Here is a 17440-nt window from a genome sequence, read left to right on the forward strand (position 1 = left end):
CCCCCCCACCCCAGTCCCAATGAGTCACTTGAGAAGCCCAATGCAGAGGTCCAACGTCTGAGTCAGCTTCAGCATCGTGTGCAGATTACAGGACTGAATCATAATGGTAACAAGAGTAACTGCCTCCAAAGGGGGAACGAAAGAGCAGAGTGAGGGGAACCCTTTTATTTCTCTATTCCTTTTTTTTTTTTAAAAAGAAAGAACCCAACAAATAGGAGCAGGGGGAAAAATCTATGGAAATAAACACTTTTCCACTACTATATTTATATATATATGTATATCTTCATATACATATATATAAATATATACAAAGCGGGATTCGCAGTGAACACAAAACTCTATAAAACTACCATTGATCTGTGTGATTTTCTCCCTGTTTTTCTTTTATTTTAAAAGTTGATTTAAAAAGGATAAAAAGTGCACAGACACCCTTATAAGGCACAAACAGATCTTCTGTACAAATCATGTATCATCAGACTGCTTAAAAAAAATAGCAATACGAGTACTAACAATTAAATCTGTAAGAGGCTGCCTTTTCCTGGAAATCATTTTGAGAGGCCTCCGCCACCTCTTTCAGAAAATCCCTGTTGCTCTCTGACCGGTGATGCACCCACTGCTGCCTGTTCCCCACTCTGCTGGATGCTGGCTCCAATAATTCCCCACAGGAGCTCTCTGCTTGCTCCCCTCCTGCTTGCTGCAGCAAAGACCATCCCTGTGCAGCCTGGCCATGGTTTTGCTGTTTCTCCTTGCTGGCTTAAAATATAAGAGCTGCACCAGCAAATGAACCAGGTGTGCAGTGAGCCCTGCTTGTTAAAGACCTGAGGTGTCAGCCAAGCAAATGGGCTACGTGCGTTATTGCAGCTGTGTGCCAGCTCCAAACAGAGCAGGCAGCCCCAGAACAGGGAGCATGGGGACAGCTGCTGGCATCTGCTAGTCCATTGTGATCCCAGCCAGCATCGCTTGCTGTGAATTCAGCTTTCCTTGAGCTCCTTCTCATGGAAAGGGTTTCCACTGCAGCCCATGCACAGCAAGGCACAGGGCAGCCCATCAGGGTGAGTGACATGCCACAGCCCCATACCATGTCACCACAGTTCCCTGTGCTGTGCCCACGGACCACAGCCAGGCCTCAAGCTATGAAGGCTGGACAAGACTAGGGGAACCAAAGCCAGGCAGCCTTGAGGTCGCTGCAGTGCTTCTGCTGCTGGAAACCTGCCCTGGCCCCTGGATTATGCAAAGATGATGCTGTACAGCAGGGATGAGCCAAGTTACCCAAAAGGGCTCTGCAATACCAGCAGGCTCTCGTGTCCATGCAGCAGGGGAGTGGCTGAGAGATCTCATTCTAAAGCAGCCTCTCATTTATACACTTAATGGAAATGCTCATTAGGTCTTCAAGTTTAAAAAAATTATATATGAAGTTTTCTCCATGCCCTGTGAGCTGGCATGTCTGCCCTGCATGCTGGGTGTACGTGGGACAGGTCATTGAGGAGGAGAGCAACCCCACAGCCCCCACTGGGGCAGCATAACCCGGCCACCAGCAGCAGTGGTAGCAGAGAGGCAGCAGCACACCCACAGCGTGGAGGGACAGGAGCATCCCTCTGCACTCAGCAGCCCTGCAGCACATGGGTTGCTGTTCTCCGTTTTTGGACTGAAAGGTGGTAACTGCACCTTTCTTACTCACTTGGTGGCACACGATCACCGAGCTAGAATGACATCAGCCCCTCTCTCACCCTCCAGTTTGAATCCTGGAAATGCAGCCAGGCTTGGGGTGTGCGCAGGAGGAAGGAGCAGGGAGGAAGCCTGCAGGGGGGCAGAGCATGGGGGAGCTCCTGTGGGAGCATCAGGGAGGACACTGAGCCCTGCACAGCCCCACTGCCTGCCCATGCACATCCCACCTCCTTTGGGTCACTGCTGCTCATGGCTATCTAACATCACAACTGAAAACCATTTACCTTTTAAGTCTAATAAAAGCCTCAGAGCCTTTTTCTTTCTGCTTCCCATGCAAAGCCAAGTTTGTTCCCATTCATCCCAATGAGTTCTTGTCTGTGGCTAAAGCCTCCCATAGGAGCCAGTGTGCGGGCAGCGGGAGCTGTGCTGGGAAATCCAGAGAGGCAGCAGAAATATGGCTCAGTCCCCAGAAAGAAGGTGAGCCCGCAGGGACTGGGCCAAGGTAAGAGACATGGGCCTGGCAGGACTTTGTGAGACCGCAACTGCCCCGTGCTGGGAGGAGCAGAGCAAAACCTGGGCTCTGTTCTGCCACAAAAAACAAGAGCTGCTGCAGCCAAGCCCAAAGCAGCTCCTCCGCATGCCCCAGAAGCCTGCTCAAAACCCAAACAAATGACAGTCTGGTTGTGCTACTATTTTGGCCTTAGCTAGTTCCCCTTAAATGGATGGGTATTAAATTTTCAAATCAATTTTGTCCACTCTAAACCCTCCCACTGGGCCACATTCTAATTTTGCTCTACCACAGCACCAAGCTGTCTGAGCTTTGGGGCTGGGCAATCCAGTGGCACCCAACAAATGGCAGCGTTCCCTCCTGACCCACACCACGTCAGCCTCATCCTCCAGAGGATAAAAGAGCTTGGCACAGGGAATTTCCCATCTGCAGCTGGGTCAGGTCCCTACCACAATTCACTCTGTGGGCACGCTGCCCGACAGCACGGCCCCATGTGATCCTTAGCTCAATTTGATCCCTGAATTGTGCCCTACCAGTCAAATAAGGAAACACAGATAACGAGCCACTTGATAACAACTGACCAGCACGATAACCCATAAGCAGGGACGGAAAGGCATGGGTACTGCTAGCGGCGGTCTCCCTTCCCAAGCCCGAGCCGGGCGCTACGGGCGGTAGATCTTAATAACATCTTTGATGACCCGTCGGCAGATGGGGCAGCAGGCGTTGAGCTGCTTCTTCAGCTTAAGACCGCAGGTGTTGCAGAGGCACATGTGTCCACAGGTATAGATCACCGTGTCCACCTCGCTGTCAAAGCAGACGGTGCATTCCCCGTTCTTGCTGCTGGATGGCTCCGGAGGGGGGAAGACAGGAGAGATGGGGGGGCTCAGGGGGGAGCTGGGAGCAGTCACTGGAAGGAGGAGGAAGAACAAGGTCATTCAGACACCAGGGTGGTGCAAACCTGCCTGATAATACACAACATGTGGGCACGGGAGATGGGTTAACGGACTAGATGATCTTAGTGGTCTTTTCCAACCTTAATGATTCTATGATCATCCCCATATCTATGTTTAAGGCCCTTCCTTCCAAAGCCTTCCCCATACATGGCCCAGCATCCTCCACCAGCTGGCATCCGCGACCCAGTGTGCCACCCACTTGGCAACCCCGTGCTGAGCCCTCCTTACCAAGTGAAGACTCGGAGGCAGACGATGACCTGTTGACGCTGAAGGCCATGTCAGAGTCGCTGTCGTACTGCGAGCCACCGGGGGACCCTGAGGGCGAGACGGTCACTGGGCTGGACTGCACAGTGCCTGCAAGCACAGGAGAGGACTCAGCCCCCTCAGGACAGAGGGACACGTGGACACATGGAGCCCTCTGCTGAGCTGGTGCCACCCCGAAGCATCAGAGCTGCCCTCACAAAACCCATTGCTCTTAACAAAGGCAGGAGTCTAACACCTGCTGGCTAGAACCATGGGCCTATAAAGAATCTTCTCTACATGCAGCTCCTCTGAAAACCAGCCAGCCACGCACACAGCTCTTCTGGCTTCCTTACATGCTGCTCATTTTACCTCTCAGATCTCAGCCCTTTCTGGAGGGCTCACAAAGGCTGCACAAGTCTGTGACAGCTGCCACAAATTGTTCCCTCCTGCTTGCCAACACAAGGTTGGGTCAGGAGCTGCGTGTGCTCATCAGTGATCACCTCGCACAGGCAGGTGATGACAGCCTATAGCTCCCTTTCACCAGTCAGGTGCTCCCTGCTATTCTTTCCTTCAATAACTTACCCAGTATTTTGAGCTGGTTGATTACACCATGGAGGGTAAAAAACACCCAGAGAGACTGCGAGGTATCCACGCACATCAGCATGCCGCGGCTTGCTCCGTTCACCCCATGGTGCACCTCGCCGTTTGGCAAGACCATGAAACTGAGGATGTCACCGCTGCTGAGGACCGGGAAGGCCCGGTACACCACCCAGTACTCTTTGCGGTCCAGGAGAAAGTCCGGATCTGCCGGGAGCTCGTTTGTCCTTAAAGTACTCGGATCACAAGAAGTGACGCCAAACGAGAGGGCCCCATAGTACGGCAACCCAAGGTGTCCCACTTCCACAAAGAGGCTCTCGCCGATGTGCAAAGGGCGGTCAGAAAACACTAAAGTCCTGTTGCTCTCTTGCCAGTTGGTGCAGGCAACCATCCGGTCCTGAGAAAAGGTGACGTCAGGTCCACGGGTGGGGTGGAATCGCAGGTCTGTGTCCAGGAAGGCCGGGACCCCCTGGACACGCGGCCGCCGGTTCGGGCAGCAGGGGATGATGTGGTTGTCTGTCGCGAGTCCCGGCACCCGACTCAGGTTTAGGTTTGCGATTTTGGCCACCACTTGGTTATTCTCCAGTTCATTGTTATTGAAGTTGGCTGAGTCGTGGCTGCTCTGGGGAAGGCAAGTGCTGAGACGGGCGGTGCTGAGACAAGCAGTGGTCATGGTCTCTGCAAACATGCTATCTGTGAGATTAACCCAACAATAAGGGGCGTTAGAAACAATTGGCTACTTTTACCACTACTTGTGTTATTATTTCAGCCTATGGATGACCTGAATTCTGTTCCTCCGTACACAAAAACAATGGAAAAATTAGATAGAGGTCAACCACTAAAGAACAGATAGCGCTCATGTGGAGCAGGCAGAGAGGCTGCATCTTGGCACCAGCTGAGGTGTTGTGAAATACTCATCTAATCTGGGAGCTCCTTGCACTGGCGAGCCAGGAGGAGTTGCTAACTAGCATGGTCCTACAGCTTTCTTAACCTTGGTCTTTCTTAGGTCTAATAGCTTTGGGGCTGCTCTTTAAAGGAGGAAAAACCTCAATATCCCGATGTCCAAACCTTGTGCAAGCCAAGCCTGCAACACAGCAATGGGTGAAGGAGCAGAGGAGTGACTATTCATTTTGCACTTGTTGTTGTTGCCTTATGACTATGATATGTCTAGACACAGGTGAGCCTAAGAGAGGTCATTCTACAAAAAGATTTCAAGCTTCATAACTCAGGGGAGTTCACAGCACTGCAGAGACTTTGAATTGAGAGTTGTAACACTATAATGTGATAGAAAGTACCACCATAATAGTGGGGTGGCAAAGTCCTTGGCTGCAGTAAATGAAGATGAGCCCAAATGCAGCAGCCATGGACGTGGAAATGAAGGAAAAGAGCTGCTTACCTTTGGAAAGCCTAAGGTAGACAGAGATCTCCAGTAAGAGATAACCACACCTCCACTGCCCACCCTTAAATGAGGCCTGGGAAGGGTTGAATCCTGGCTCCACCCCTTCTGGTCACGCAGGAGCACTGCATGCACCTGAGCTCCCCTGGGTTGGCCCTGCCTTCCCACCAGGTGCTCAATCACTGGTTCAGGCTGTGACTTAGCATTTCCGCTACAAGATTTTGTCACAATAGTTCCTTGCTGCTGGTGTCAGAAAGATTTTTTATGATAACAGTTATTTTCCCCTTTTACAGCAAAGAGCTGATCAGGATGATGACTCTTAACTCATTTCTTCACCTTGGCCATGCCAGGCCCAGGACGGATTTCTGGATTTGAGGAGGTTCAGGAGTTACCTTCCTTCTCCAGCACTACCTGAAGGGGCATCTGACAAGGAATGCTTCTTCAGAGCTGCAAATCACATCCAAGCTTCATGATGCTAAGGGGTGAATTTTTGTGCATCTGTATGTGGGCTGTATTTCACAGCTTTCTCAACTTGCAGAATTTGGGGAGGAGGAGTCAGAGAGATGAACAGGTCTGCTGAGGCACCACAACATCTGTAGGAAGGAGGATGCATCTGCTGGTGCTCAATAGCTCAGCATCACCCTGGTGCCTGGGGCAGCTTATGGGCCTTGGTGCCCTGATCCAAACCAAAGCAGAACACAGGTGCCCCTGGCACAGGCTTTCACTGTGTACTTGGCCTCCACAGGTAAGGTGGAGTGAGGGCAGAAATAAGCAGCATTTTATCTACCTAACTATAACATACTGAGGAAGAAGGGCTGCTCTGGTGAAGCAGCTGTACAGCAAACACCTCCTCACCTCTGTGATGAGCACCAGAGGCTGGAGAGTGTCATGGTTGCAATTGCAAGATAAGCTGCTGGAAAGGTTTAATTACACATTTGAGACAGAGCAGGCAGGGCAAAGTGTTGTTTATGCGTAGCTTTCTCAGCTGTAAAATAATTGGTACCATTCTGAAGAATCTGTGTCAGACCTGCCTGCCCCTAGACTAACCATTTCGCAGCCTGCAGCTGGGACCTGGCTGTAAAGCAGCACCGTGTTTTTCCCCGCCATAGTAGCACATCTAGCTCAGTGCAAGCTGGGGAAAGTTATATTTAAAGATTTCCATCTAGTCCATCACACGGCTGCTATGATGTACAATGGAGATTTAGATTAGATCTCAGAAGGCAGTGAGGCACTGGCGCTGCTGCCCAGAGCTGTGGGTGCCCCATCCCTGGAGATGCCCAAGGCCAGGATGGATGGGGCTCTGGGCAACCTGCTCTGGTGGGAGGCAACCAGCCCACAGCAGGGGTTGGAACTGGGTGACCTTAGAGCTCCCTTCCAACCCAACCCATTCTGTGATTCTATGACTCTTAGGACTCTCTATGACTGACTTCTCTGAAATGTCTTGCTTTCTGCGTTCCATGCCAAAAGAAAAATGGTTAATTTGGTGAACAAAACCAAACGAAGTTAGTTGTTCTTAAGTGTCCCACAGAAGTAATCAACCAGACAAACCATGCATTTGTTCTCCATGAAGATGCTGCTGTGGAAAGAGCAACCAGAAGAGCAAGCCATGGGCCCAAATACACACTTACCTAGTATTTGCACTTCGTGGGTAATTCCATAGACATCTATGAGCGCCCAGAGAGGACCAGAGACTTTAATACCACAGTGAAACAATATTGGCTCCTCGTCATTAATACTGTAGAAGACTCTCCCATGACGGTCAACCCAGAAGGCCAGGACGTTGCCCCTGACAGCAAACCTCTCTGGCAGGGCTTTGGCCCAGTAGCCGGGCCGGGTCACTAGGTCTGGGCAGGCGTACTTTGGTATGTCGTCAGAGCTCATCTGCGACGGGTCGTGAATGGTGAAGCCGAAGCGCAGGGCCCCGCTCCAGCCGTGGTGCACGGCCAACAGCTTCAGCCGCACCTTCTCGTAGAGGTGGATGGGCCGGTTGGTGAAGGTGACCCCGTTACAGAAGCTGTTCCTGCGCATGGCCCGTCGGGATTGGGCGTCCAGCCGCACGTTCTTGCCCTTGGCGTGCGAGTGGAAGCGCAGCGGCTCCGTGACGGCCAGGACTGAGCGTCGCTCATGGCTGCTGTTGGGCAAGCTGTAGTAGGGACGGCTGGAGACTGAGCGGGTCTGGTGGCCTGTGTCTGCAAAGGGAGAAAACAGCAGGCTGTCAGAAGGGCCTGAGCATGGCCATGTGTAGGCCTGGCCTTGAAACTCCACCACCAGCCTTCCCCAGCCTGAACTATGGATTGGGAAGCACAATACTTAGTCTTAAAATGCTGTGCTCACCCACAGCCTGCTCTTTGTTACAGAAGTTTGGGCCTCCGCTTCATGCAAATATAAAGTAAATGTGGCCCTTGGGTGGAAAGGTTAGTGGCTTCCCTCTACACCCTGCAAAGCTGGACAAAAAACTTCCTTTTGTTCTTGTCAAGCGCATCCGACTGCATTCGGAAAGGCCTGATACTTCCAACTGCAGCTCTCCATTTCCTATGTAAAATGCACGTGTTGTTAAATCATCGCTCCAGCTGGCTGGGGCCAGATTCACACAATCTCTGAGAAGCAGGCTTGTTAAGATCAGAGATGCTCAACATGAAAGGCATAGGGAGGATTTTTGCGGGACGTGCAGCCACTGGCTTCTCTGCCCCTTAATTTTGTAATGATGAACAGGAGCTTTTGAGCAACACAAACAAACCAAGACATTCAGCAGCTGTAGGACTACCTCTGCATCACCAGAGTGTTCTTCCAAAACTTTCAGCCCAGCCCTTGGTTCAGATATCAGATCCAACTGGCACAGGAAGGAACATTTCATCCCGCAGAGGCTCGCCTTTACACAGAACCTCCCATTTGAGCTCAAAGCACTTCATAAACCATGACTGTTTGCAGCTTCACAGCACCACAGATGGCACAGAGATCCTGCCATCCTCCTTTTACAGATGGAAGAAGGAGAATTTATGGGTGAGATCTTGCAGCGTTTGAAGTCAATAGCAATTTCCAGACCAATTTCAAGAAAAGCAGATCTGGGGCCTAAAGTGGAGTTCAGACAAGCATGAAGCAGAAATGAAAAAAGGAACACTTTCAGTATGGAGCCCTAGCTGTTAAGTTCCCGGAGGCTGAGACCCTCCTTTTGCACACCCTGAAGGCAAGTCCCTGCTCTGGGACACCTGTGACCACCACCACGGTGCCAACACCACTTTGGTGTCCCCTCTCTCACCCTCATCTTCTTTGTAGATTTTTAAAGCAAAAACAAATGGCGTCCTGGGAGCCCCAAGTCACGCTATTGAATATAACACCACATCACACGCGCGCATTTCTTGAGAGACTTTTTGCCACGTTTGAAGCTTCAGAAAGCGCCTGCCTGGCCCTTCCTTCAAGTTGCTTCCTCCCTGTGTGCAGCCCCTGGCTTTGCTCCGGGACAAGGGAAGGATTTTCTGACGCCTTCCTCTCGTGGGAAGAAACATCCAAAGACATGGGGAGCTCAGCTGGGAAAGCTGACAGGGGAGCTGGGCTGGGGCACCCTGTTAGCAAGCAAAACCAGCTCTAGAGGCAAGAGGCTCCTGTTGCCACTAAGCACGACGGGGCACTCCTGAATTATGACAGGCAAATGCAGTGGCTAAATAAAAGCTCTTTTGTGTTCTCCTCATTCGAATTGCATGTGACAACGACTGCTTAGCACAAGGTAATGGTTAATCCCATGTGCACGCTCATGTAAATAGATACATCCCTGCCCTTCTGCCAGTACGGGATTTGCCACTGCAATGCCAAGGACAAGGAGTCCTGGGGCAGAAGGGGAGGGGAGCCCCCAGCTGTGACCATCCCCACACAGGACTTTCCCCAAGCACAGGGCAGTGTGGGAGCTCCCAGGAGAAATCCCCCCCGTCTGCTCTCACCCTGCCAGCAGGGAACTTCAGGACGGGCTTGGGGGATTTTTTTTGTTGTTTGTTTGTTGTCAAAACAGGAAAGCACATTGTGACTAAACAATAGGAAAGTCTCCAGAAGGAAATGAAGGGATCATTTATTTATAACGCCATTCCTCCCCCCCCAGTCCCGTGTGAACACCTGTTGGCTGCCACCAGCAATACAGCCTGACACAGCCCGGGGCAGCGAGGCACGGCCTGCCCACCTCAGCGTGCTGCCATGTGTTTTGCTCATCGTGTCCTGGAGGGGCCGGCCAGCCCAACAGGATGTTTGTGCATCGGGACTGCCCTCATTTCCTAGCTCGCATCATGTTTCAGTCCTGCTGCTACTCCACCAGTTTCCCCTCTCCGACCCGTGCATGCCCACCCAAAAGCACATCAGTGGGATAACAGCCTAAAAGGGAGTCCGAGTACTCCTCCAGCTCAGGGGACGGTAAAGGCACTACGGACACTGATGTTCTCCGATACTGCAGCCACAGAGCCTCGCACACGCCAGCAATTTGGCTGGGTGATGCCCTGAGGTCTCACCCGCTGGTTGCTGCTCCTCGCTCTGCAGTTTCCTGCTTTCCCTTTCTGCTCTCACCAGCTGCACGCACGGTGCTCGCAGCACTGGTCTCCAACACACAGAGGGGGATTCAGGAGGTGGAAGGGAAAGCCAAGCTGAATAACTAAGAAGAGTTTGGTGGGGCTCCCTGCTGACACCGTGGGGTAATGGGGACCCACACTCCCAACTGTATGTGGTTATCACACATTGGAAGCCTCTTCACCTTCTTTCCAAAAGCCCAGCACTCTTATTTCTTAGGTTGTGCTCACCTTTGGAGATGGTTTTTAACAGACACTCACTTCACATTTCAGAAAGATACAGCAGGCCGACCCTGGACAAATTCCACATAATTATCATCGTTCCAGTTTGAAAAATAAACATTTTTTACCCATTTATTCACTGCATCAAGTCTGCCGTGACCCTGTAATCCCATTGACAGCAGCAGGCAAAAGCCAGAGCAGAGCTCCCCAAAGGCTGCCCAGAGCTCTGAGTGCCCCATTGCTGGAAGTGCCCCAGTCCAGGTGGGATGGGGCCCTGGGCAGCCTGATCTGCTAGGGGGCAGCCAGCCCACGGCTGGGGTTGGAATTGGATGGGCTTTAAGGTTCCTTCTAACCCATTCCATGATTGTATGATTCTATGAAAGGCTGCTGTACTGCAGTATGAGGCAGAGGGCAGCCCCATCCCGACTCCACAGGCATGGGGTAGCTAGGTGGGGGGAACAGCACTGTCAGCCCCAAAGCAAGGAGAGGAGGACAATGCTCTGCATTCCCAGCATGCCCCAGGTTTGCATTAACTGTACAATCGCTGCATCAGGATGTGTTTGCTGGGACCCCCTCTGAGTAAAGCCATGACAAATGAAGCTTGGGATCACAGGGGAAGCAAGTGATGGGTCAGCGGGTGCCCAACAGGAATGCATGCTGGAGAAAGCAAGGATGTAAAGGGGACAGAAAGCACTGGGGCCGCTACTACACAGCACAGCTCACTAGCATGCATGACCACCCCATGTTGTTCATACAAGGGGAGAGAAAAGGCTGAAGGGTGGTAGGCAGCATGAAACCTATCCAGCAACACTCGTTGCATGAGCAAAAGGGAATTCACCCAGTGCACCATGCCTTATCTTTATGGTCGCTGCTTTATCAGCAACATTAGGACTTTTTCCTATTACAGTACATAGGTTGCTGCTGCAACGACCCCGTTGAACATTAAACAAGGCTTCTGGAGAGCGGAGCAGGTGGCTTTTTCTTTGAAACAGGAAAATGCCAACAGGTGGGGACAATGCAGACAAGCTTAATGCCCCTATTGTACATCTGTGGAGCCACCCTTGTGGACCTAACAGCATCCATGCACTACCCGGGTCCTGCTGCCTGCTGCTGCAGAGCCCCAGCAGCGTGCTGCTACGGTGGGATCTTATCTGCGCTACAGTGGGATCTTATCTGCTGAGAACAAGAGATAAAATCTGGTCACACAGAAATGTAGTGCACTGACTTTTTTTTCTTTTTCTTTTTTTTGCTTTTTTGAATACAGAAAATGTGTCGGAGCTCTCTGGGAAGTGCCAGGTTTCCCGTGTTCCATGCTCAACTGCGTGAATGTGTAGTCAGGCTCCCACAGGCGCTGTACGGCTGCTGCACAAAACCAGCCCTGCTTCCAAACCCCTGACTGATTCCAGCGTGCACCAATTGGAAAATGCAACCGTACAATTAATAAATATCCCCACTTAAATTCCTGCGGTTTGCATGAGCAGCCCAGAGCCCTGTGCTGACAGAGGTCTCAGCCTCCCACCAGTTGTTCTGATCCTTTTCTGCAGGCAGCAAGCACGAGTAGGGAGTGTGTCAGAGCCCTGCAGAGCCACCAGCATTTACTTTAAGGCTATTCCTTAAGGCAGTGAGACCCTGACACTGCTGCCCAGAGCTGTGGGTGCCCCATCCCTGGAGGTGCCCAAGGCCAGGTGGGATGGAACCCTGAGCAGCCTGAGCTGGTGGGGGGCAGCCAGCCCATGGTAGGGGGTGGAACTGGGTGACCTCTAAGGTCCCTTCCAACCCAACCATGCTGCGATTCTATGACTCTCATCACTAAACTCAGTGTAGGTGTGACTTTGATGTGTGGCATTTTCAGAACAGGGTTTGCCGCCCCAAAATCTCCTGAGGGGTCTGTGGGTATCAACAAGTCCCCCTGCACCCACTGCATTCTCTCCTGCTGTGCCTCTCACTCTCACTGCATACATGCATGAGTTCTGCTGCAAAGTTGGCCCCATCTTTATTACAGGTTTTTAGTTCTCCTGCATATAAATAGCACTAAGAATATACAGAAGCCAACGATTAAGCAGAGAAAAAAATCTCCTCTCCCCCGTATTATTAGTGAATCTGGGTCAATGAGTCTGCAACTCTAGTAACAAATTCCTAGACTCGGTTAAGGAGAGACAGAGCAAGAGCAAGCAGGAGAGAGCTGGAGAAAAGGCAGAGTTCGTGCCATAATCCCTGCTTAAGCGCTCCAGTGCACATGCTGAAAGCAGCAGTGTGATGGATGGGAGCCTTGAGGACAGCACTGCTTGCTGCACCCCAGCCCAGGGCTTGTGCCACAGCCACGCTCGAGAGCCAGAGAGCTCCAAAAGATGTCCACGATCTGAAAGCTGTAAAGCATGAGATGCAAAACTAGGCTCACTTCATCCGCCGGTCCTGAACTGCGAGTCCATAGTGTGGTTTTGGGGGGTAATCGAAATCAATGAGAAATAAGTAGTTGACAACTGTCTAAGCAACTCCACCAATGGTTCCTGAGGACAGCTGTGTGTGGAAACAATGTTTTCTGAGTCGGAATGCTCTGCTTGTCAGTTAGCAATTAAAGTATGGATCATTGTGATTTATTATTGCCACTGCTTCCCAGAAGCAGACAATAAAGTGCACCATGAGGCAGGGAGCAATGGAACTGCCCAGCACCTGGAGCTGGGCAGCAGTGGGCTCAGCTGGGGACCAGGGATGAGATGGGGGCAGAGGAGGGGTGGAAAACCCCCTTATTCTGCTTGGTTTTACTGAATGCATACAGAAATTGGGTATTAACATCTAATCTCCATAGATCTGCAACACTAAGCTATTTTTGTTTCCAGTGGTTATTACTTTGGGCAAGGCTGGAATCCACTCCCATCTTCTGATGAATCACTTTTGTTAGACCCAGCTTAGGCCAACACCCAAGGATCTCACTTTCAGCAGCAGTTCTGCTGTTACATCACACACCGCTTTCCCTGTGCATCCTCGTTCTCCACAGCCTGACTTGAGAACGGTCCCACAGGGCTTTCTTCTCCAATGACTCCTGCAGTCATTAGACTTTGTCTTGACTGTGCAGAACAGCTCAAGTATGGATTTTCAGACAGACATTCTTAATTTTTATGGCACATTGTGTCACTGGGGTCTGTCTCACACGTACAGACCACAAGCATAGCCTAAGTGCAACCCAAGGACTCCCAACCCAAGGACCCTAATCCAAGGACCCTCAATGCCGGCCAGAGGAGCCCCGTGCTGTGTCTGTGGGACACCTCTTGTGTCACTGCTTCATCATCCTGCATGAGATCCTACTGTGAGTATTTCACACAGACTAGAACACAAACGGGTTTTGTCTCCTTGCCCCCACTTTCTCTCCACTCATTAATTCCTAATTTCCAAGACAACTCTTTTCCTCCCCCATACAGCACAAACTGCTCAGAATTCTTTTTCAGAGCCATGCCTTATGTTTGAAACCCATTGCTTTGAAGTCGTGTTTTCTTTCCCCAAACACGACAGTGATTTGTTAAACAGTTACGGGCACACGTGGCCGGCGGAACCGCTGACATTGAAACGCTCCACGTCCCCTCGCCGCCGGCGGAGCGCATAATGACCATTAATGCGAACAGCCTCCCTCTTTCCATCAAACCTCCTTTCTTCTGACCAGCTGTACCAAGTCATCTGCGCTGGGGGTTTATAAATAGTGGCCATGTCATTCCAATGCTAATGGCTTTTAATGAAATCGGAGAATGAAATGCATTCCCTTCTAATACTCTCAGAGCAGCAGTTTTATTCCATCCCAGAGCTGCAATACGGGGCTCATGGAAAGAGCGCTGTAGCTCGGCACATCCTTCCCATTGGCCCATCCAGCACAGGCAGGAACAAAAAGAGGGAAAGAATTTTGTTGTCTTGGACGCAGGAAACCCACCCATCCCCTACAGACCCACCAGGAGGGCAGCTTGTACAACAGGAAGCAAACAACACGTGAAAAGCTGTAGAGGTGCCTTAGCCTAGCTTTGATTCCATTGTTCCCTGCAAACACCCAAAATGTCGGTGTTTATATTGCCTTCAGCACCGAATTCGGGCTGTGTACAATGCACACTTATCCCCTTCCCATCCCTAAGCCACCCGGTTGGAGGCCGGCCAGCACCCGATGTGCTGCCGGATCCCGGCTCCACGGAGCAGTGCTGCTAGCAGGGCTGAGAGCACAGCCCGACTCCTGCTCCCCAGCAAAAACACGTGAAAACTTCTCCGTAAGCACTGAGATTGTTCAGAGACAGGGCTGCACAAAGGAAGAAAAAGTGCAGGTGAAGAGTGAGAGCAGCACTCGGAGTGATGCTACGGGAGCAGAAAGGAGAGCCAGGCCATTCATTTCAGCTTTCATTTTTTTTTTCCAAGATTGCTTCATGATAAAGGGGAAAACCTGCTATTTTCCTTTGCCTCTAATTTGTTATTGAAGCCACTGTCATCTTTATCTCCGCTGTACACAGTGCTTCTAAGAGTCCTTTTTTTTTTCCCTCCCTAATTACAACTTCTCTAGACAGAGGACAGGAAAGAATTCAGTTAAAAACGATGGAGCTATTTCAGTCCAAACGGGGATGGATAACCATCAGACAACACAGTGGCACCCGTACAGGGCTTTCATCTGTCCTAAGGGAGCCACAAAACCACCGGCAAAGGGGAAAAAAGGCCTCTAGGAAGCTGTGCTCCCAGCAGCCCTGTGCCCAACATGTCCATAGCTCCCTTTATATTTACACACAGTTTAAACAGTGATCTGGCAGAGAGAGGGGAAAATGCTTTGGGAGGAACGCATGGCTGAGGAACCTAAATAAAGAAGTGGCCAGGTCTTCAATCATCCTATATTTTATATATACAAAGGCTGTGATTTCACTAAGCTTTTCAGAAACAATATGTAAAGAATCCAAAACAGGGCAAAGAAATGGGAATAACTGGTTACAATTAAATCCAGGGGGGAAAGCGCCGCTCTTCCAAGGGGCCAGGAGAATCTCCTGCAGGATCCACGAGGCGGAGGGGGAATGTTGGTGGTGGGAATGGGTCCTTCTGGTTGGTGACTGAGGCCACCACATCCCTCCAGGGAGCTTTACATCAACTGATATTGGCTGAACCCTGATGCTGGCCATGGCTGAGCACGCCCGGCCTACATCCCTCAGTGCCACATCCCCGCAGTTCTTGACCACCTCCAGGGACAGTGACTGCACCACCTCCCTGGGCAACCTGTGCCACTGCATCACCACTCCTTCTGAGAAGAAATTTCTCCTAATATCCAACCTTTCTTCCATTCTTTCTTGCTCCTCCTCCTTCCCTGTCCTGTCACTTGCTAGATGTTTTAGTAGCTGCTCTAAATAAATTCAATTCTGCAGCACGGAAATGAATATGGGAGGGCCCTGCTTGCCCCTACTGTTCTTGGTTCTCCTTCCTTCACCGCCTTTATTCTGAAGCCATTTGATGCCTCTGCAGTTTTCCATGGTTTTTATGATCTCATCACAGCTGGAAAGCAGGATAATTTGTTAATTATTTTCTTTACCATTCAACTTGGGGATTCTTTTATTTATTTTTTATAACGAGTCTTTTCCTTGCCTCTTTTTGAAATAGCTCTTTTTATGGCATCGTTCCCAACTGCTCAAATCCCAAAGACAGAGATTGGGTTTAACCACAGCCCCAGCAGGACTGGAAGAAAGGGGCTCTCAGGCCAAGCAACTGAAACTGCTCCGCAGGAAAAGCTCCAGCAACGCAACTGTGGATAGACACCTTGTCAGGGATAGGGAGACTTATTGCTGGAGAATCCTTTCAGATATTCCAAGCAATGTAATGCTGAATAAAAAGAGCATCTGCCTTTGCACGCTATGCCACGATTCTGCAGTGTTGCATTTAATTGGAAAGGTCTTCTGAATGTTTGACCTCCCCATCACAAACGTGCAGATGGGACTTCACTCAACTCATGTACAACTACGGTATATCTTTTGCTGGCTGTTTCGGTTCATGTTCAGCTGAAGCTACAGCTTTTTCTAAATACACACCTCCAGAAATAAAGCCAGAAGTCTTTAAAACAAACAAACAAACAAAAATAAAAGAGAGAGGAGAAAAATAAACAGTGGAGCATCCTTTGCTGGTGCAGAAGCAGAGGAAAGCATTGCAGGAAAAAAGACCAATCCTTTTTTCCTCAGCTGAAGCTCTTTGAGATGTGCAGCTCTGTGCAGCGCTGCAAAGCAGTGTGAGATGGACGGTTGTGCAATGCTTGGCTGAGCTGTGAGATCCTTTTCCATGATATTTACAGGAATTAATAAGAGGAAACACGAGCCACTTCAAGACATTAAACTGTCCAAACAAAAGAAAATACAGTCATACCAGTACTGGACACACAGTGACCTCAGCCCCTTTCTTCAGCTCAAACGCCTTCAATTATTTCAACACAAGAAGGATTTGAGATAGAGAGGTTTATTTTTAAGCCCCCATGTCAATCTTACTGCCAGCGAGATTGGATCCCAGCACACCTCAACCGACATTTTTCCCCCTTTTCTCTCCCTTTGTGGTACCACATCCCTGGAGGTGTGAGACGTTCCCTCCCCTTGCTGACGATAAAACTTTTTTATTTTATTAAGCCAAAAAAAAAAAAAAAAAGGCCAAAGCCCTTTGTCACCCCCTCCTTCTGAGGGAGGAATCGTTCCCGAGAGATGGGAGCTAATGTGTGAATTACAGAACGCCCTGCAGCCTCAAGGCCCGGAGCTGCAGGCAGAGCACAGCACGGCTTTGCATCGCGCTTTCCCACCTCTGGCAGCGGAGCTCGGACCATCGCTCAGCAGAGCACGCTTGGTGACTTCGGAACAGTTTGCTGCAGAGGTGCAAGCTGCCACTCTTTTTACAGCTGGTTTAAATTTATCGTGTTCATCACAGATCACTTACGCCGATAAAATCCCACTGGACGGTCAACCAGCACACTCCTTGCTAACTGCGGGATTGGGAATTCTAGAAATCACGAGTGAAACAATATAAACAGCTGTCAGAAACCTCCAGTTCCCACCCAGATGGCTCTTGTTTCAATTAACAGAATCAAACTTTAATTCAGAGTCAGTCACTGGCCCCATTTGGGTTTACTTGGAAAAACACACCTATAAATCACAAGAGAAAAACTGTGGAGGGAAAGAATTTATCCCTCTCTGGGTGTTGTTTTTTGGTAGAGCACAGTGTTATTATCAGACAAAGACTCGACACTGCTGCACTGACAGCTGGGGGCCTTGCTGGTACAAGCAAGGCTGTGGCACAGACACATGCTGTCCCTCCACTATTTTGACATTCACGGCACCAAGTG

General features: G+C 50.4%; 1 protein-coding gene across 3 annotated transcripts in view; it reads right to left on the minus strand.

The window, feature by feature from the left end:
• Positions 138-17440, minus strand: part of NEURL1B (neuralized E3 ubiquitin protein ligase 1B) — a 115456-nt gene continuing 98153 nt past the window's right edge. For 2 of the 3 annotated variants that reach the window (XM_021410311.1, XM_021410313.1), the window contains exons 2-5: positions 6991-7551; positions 3952-4659; positions 3355-3480; positions 138-3080 (exon numbers count right to left, since the gene is read on the minus strand). In XM_021410311.1, the coding sequence (XP_021265986.1) occupies positions 2836-3080; positions 3355-3480; positions 3952-4659; positions 6991-7551 (1640 nt within the window). In that variant the 3' untranslated portion in view covers positions 138-2835. The other variant, XM_021410314.1, reaches the window with a different exon arrangement.

This window comes from Numida meleagris, chromosome 12, assembly GCF_002078875.1.
Source record: "Numida meleagris isolate 19003 breed g44 Domestic line chromosome 12, NumMel1.0, whole genome shotgun sequence".
Taxonomy (NCBI): Eukaryota; Metazoa; Chordata; class Aves; order Galliformes; family Numididae; genus Numida; species Numida meleagris.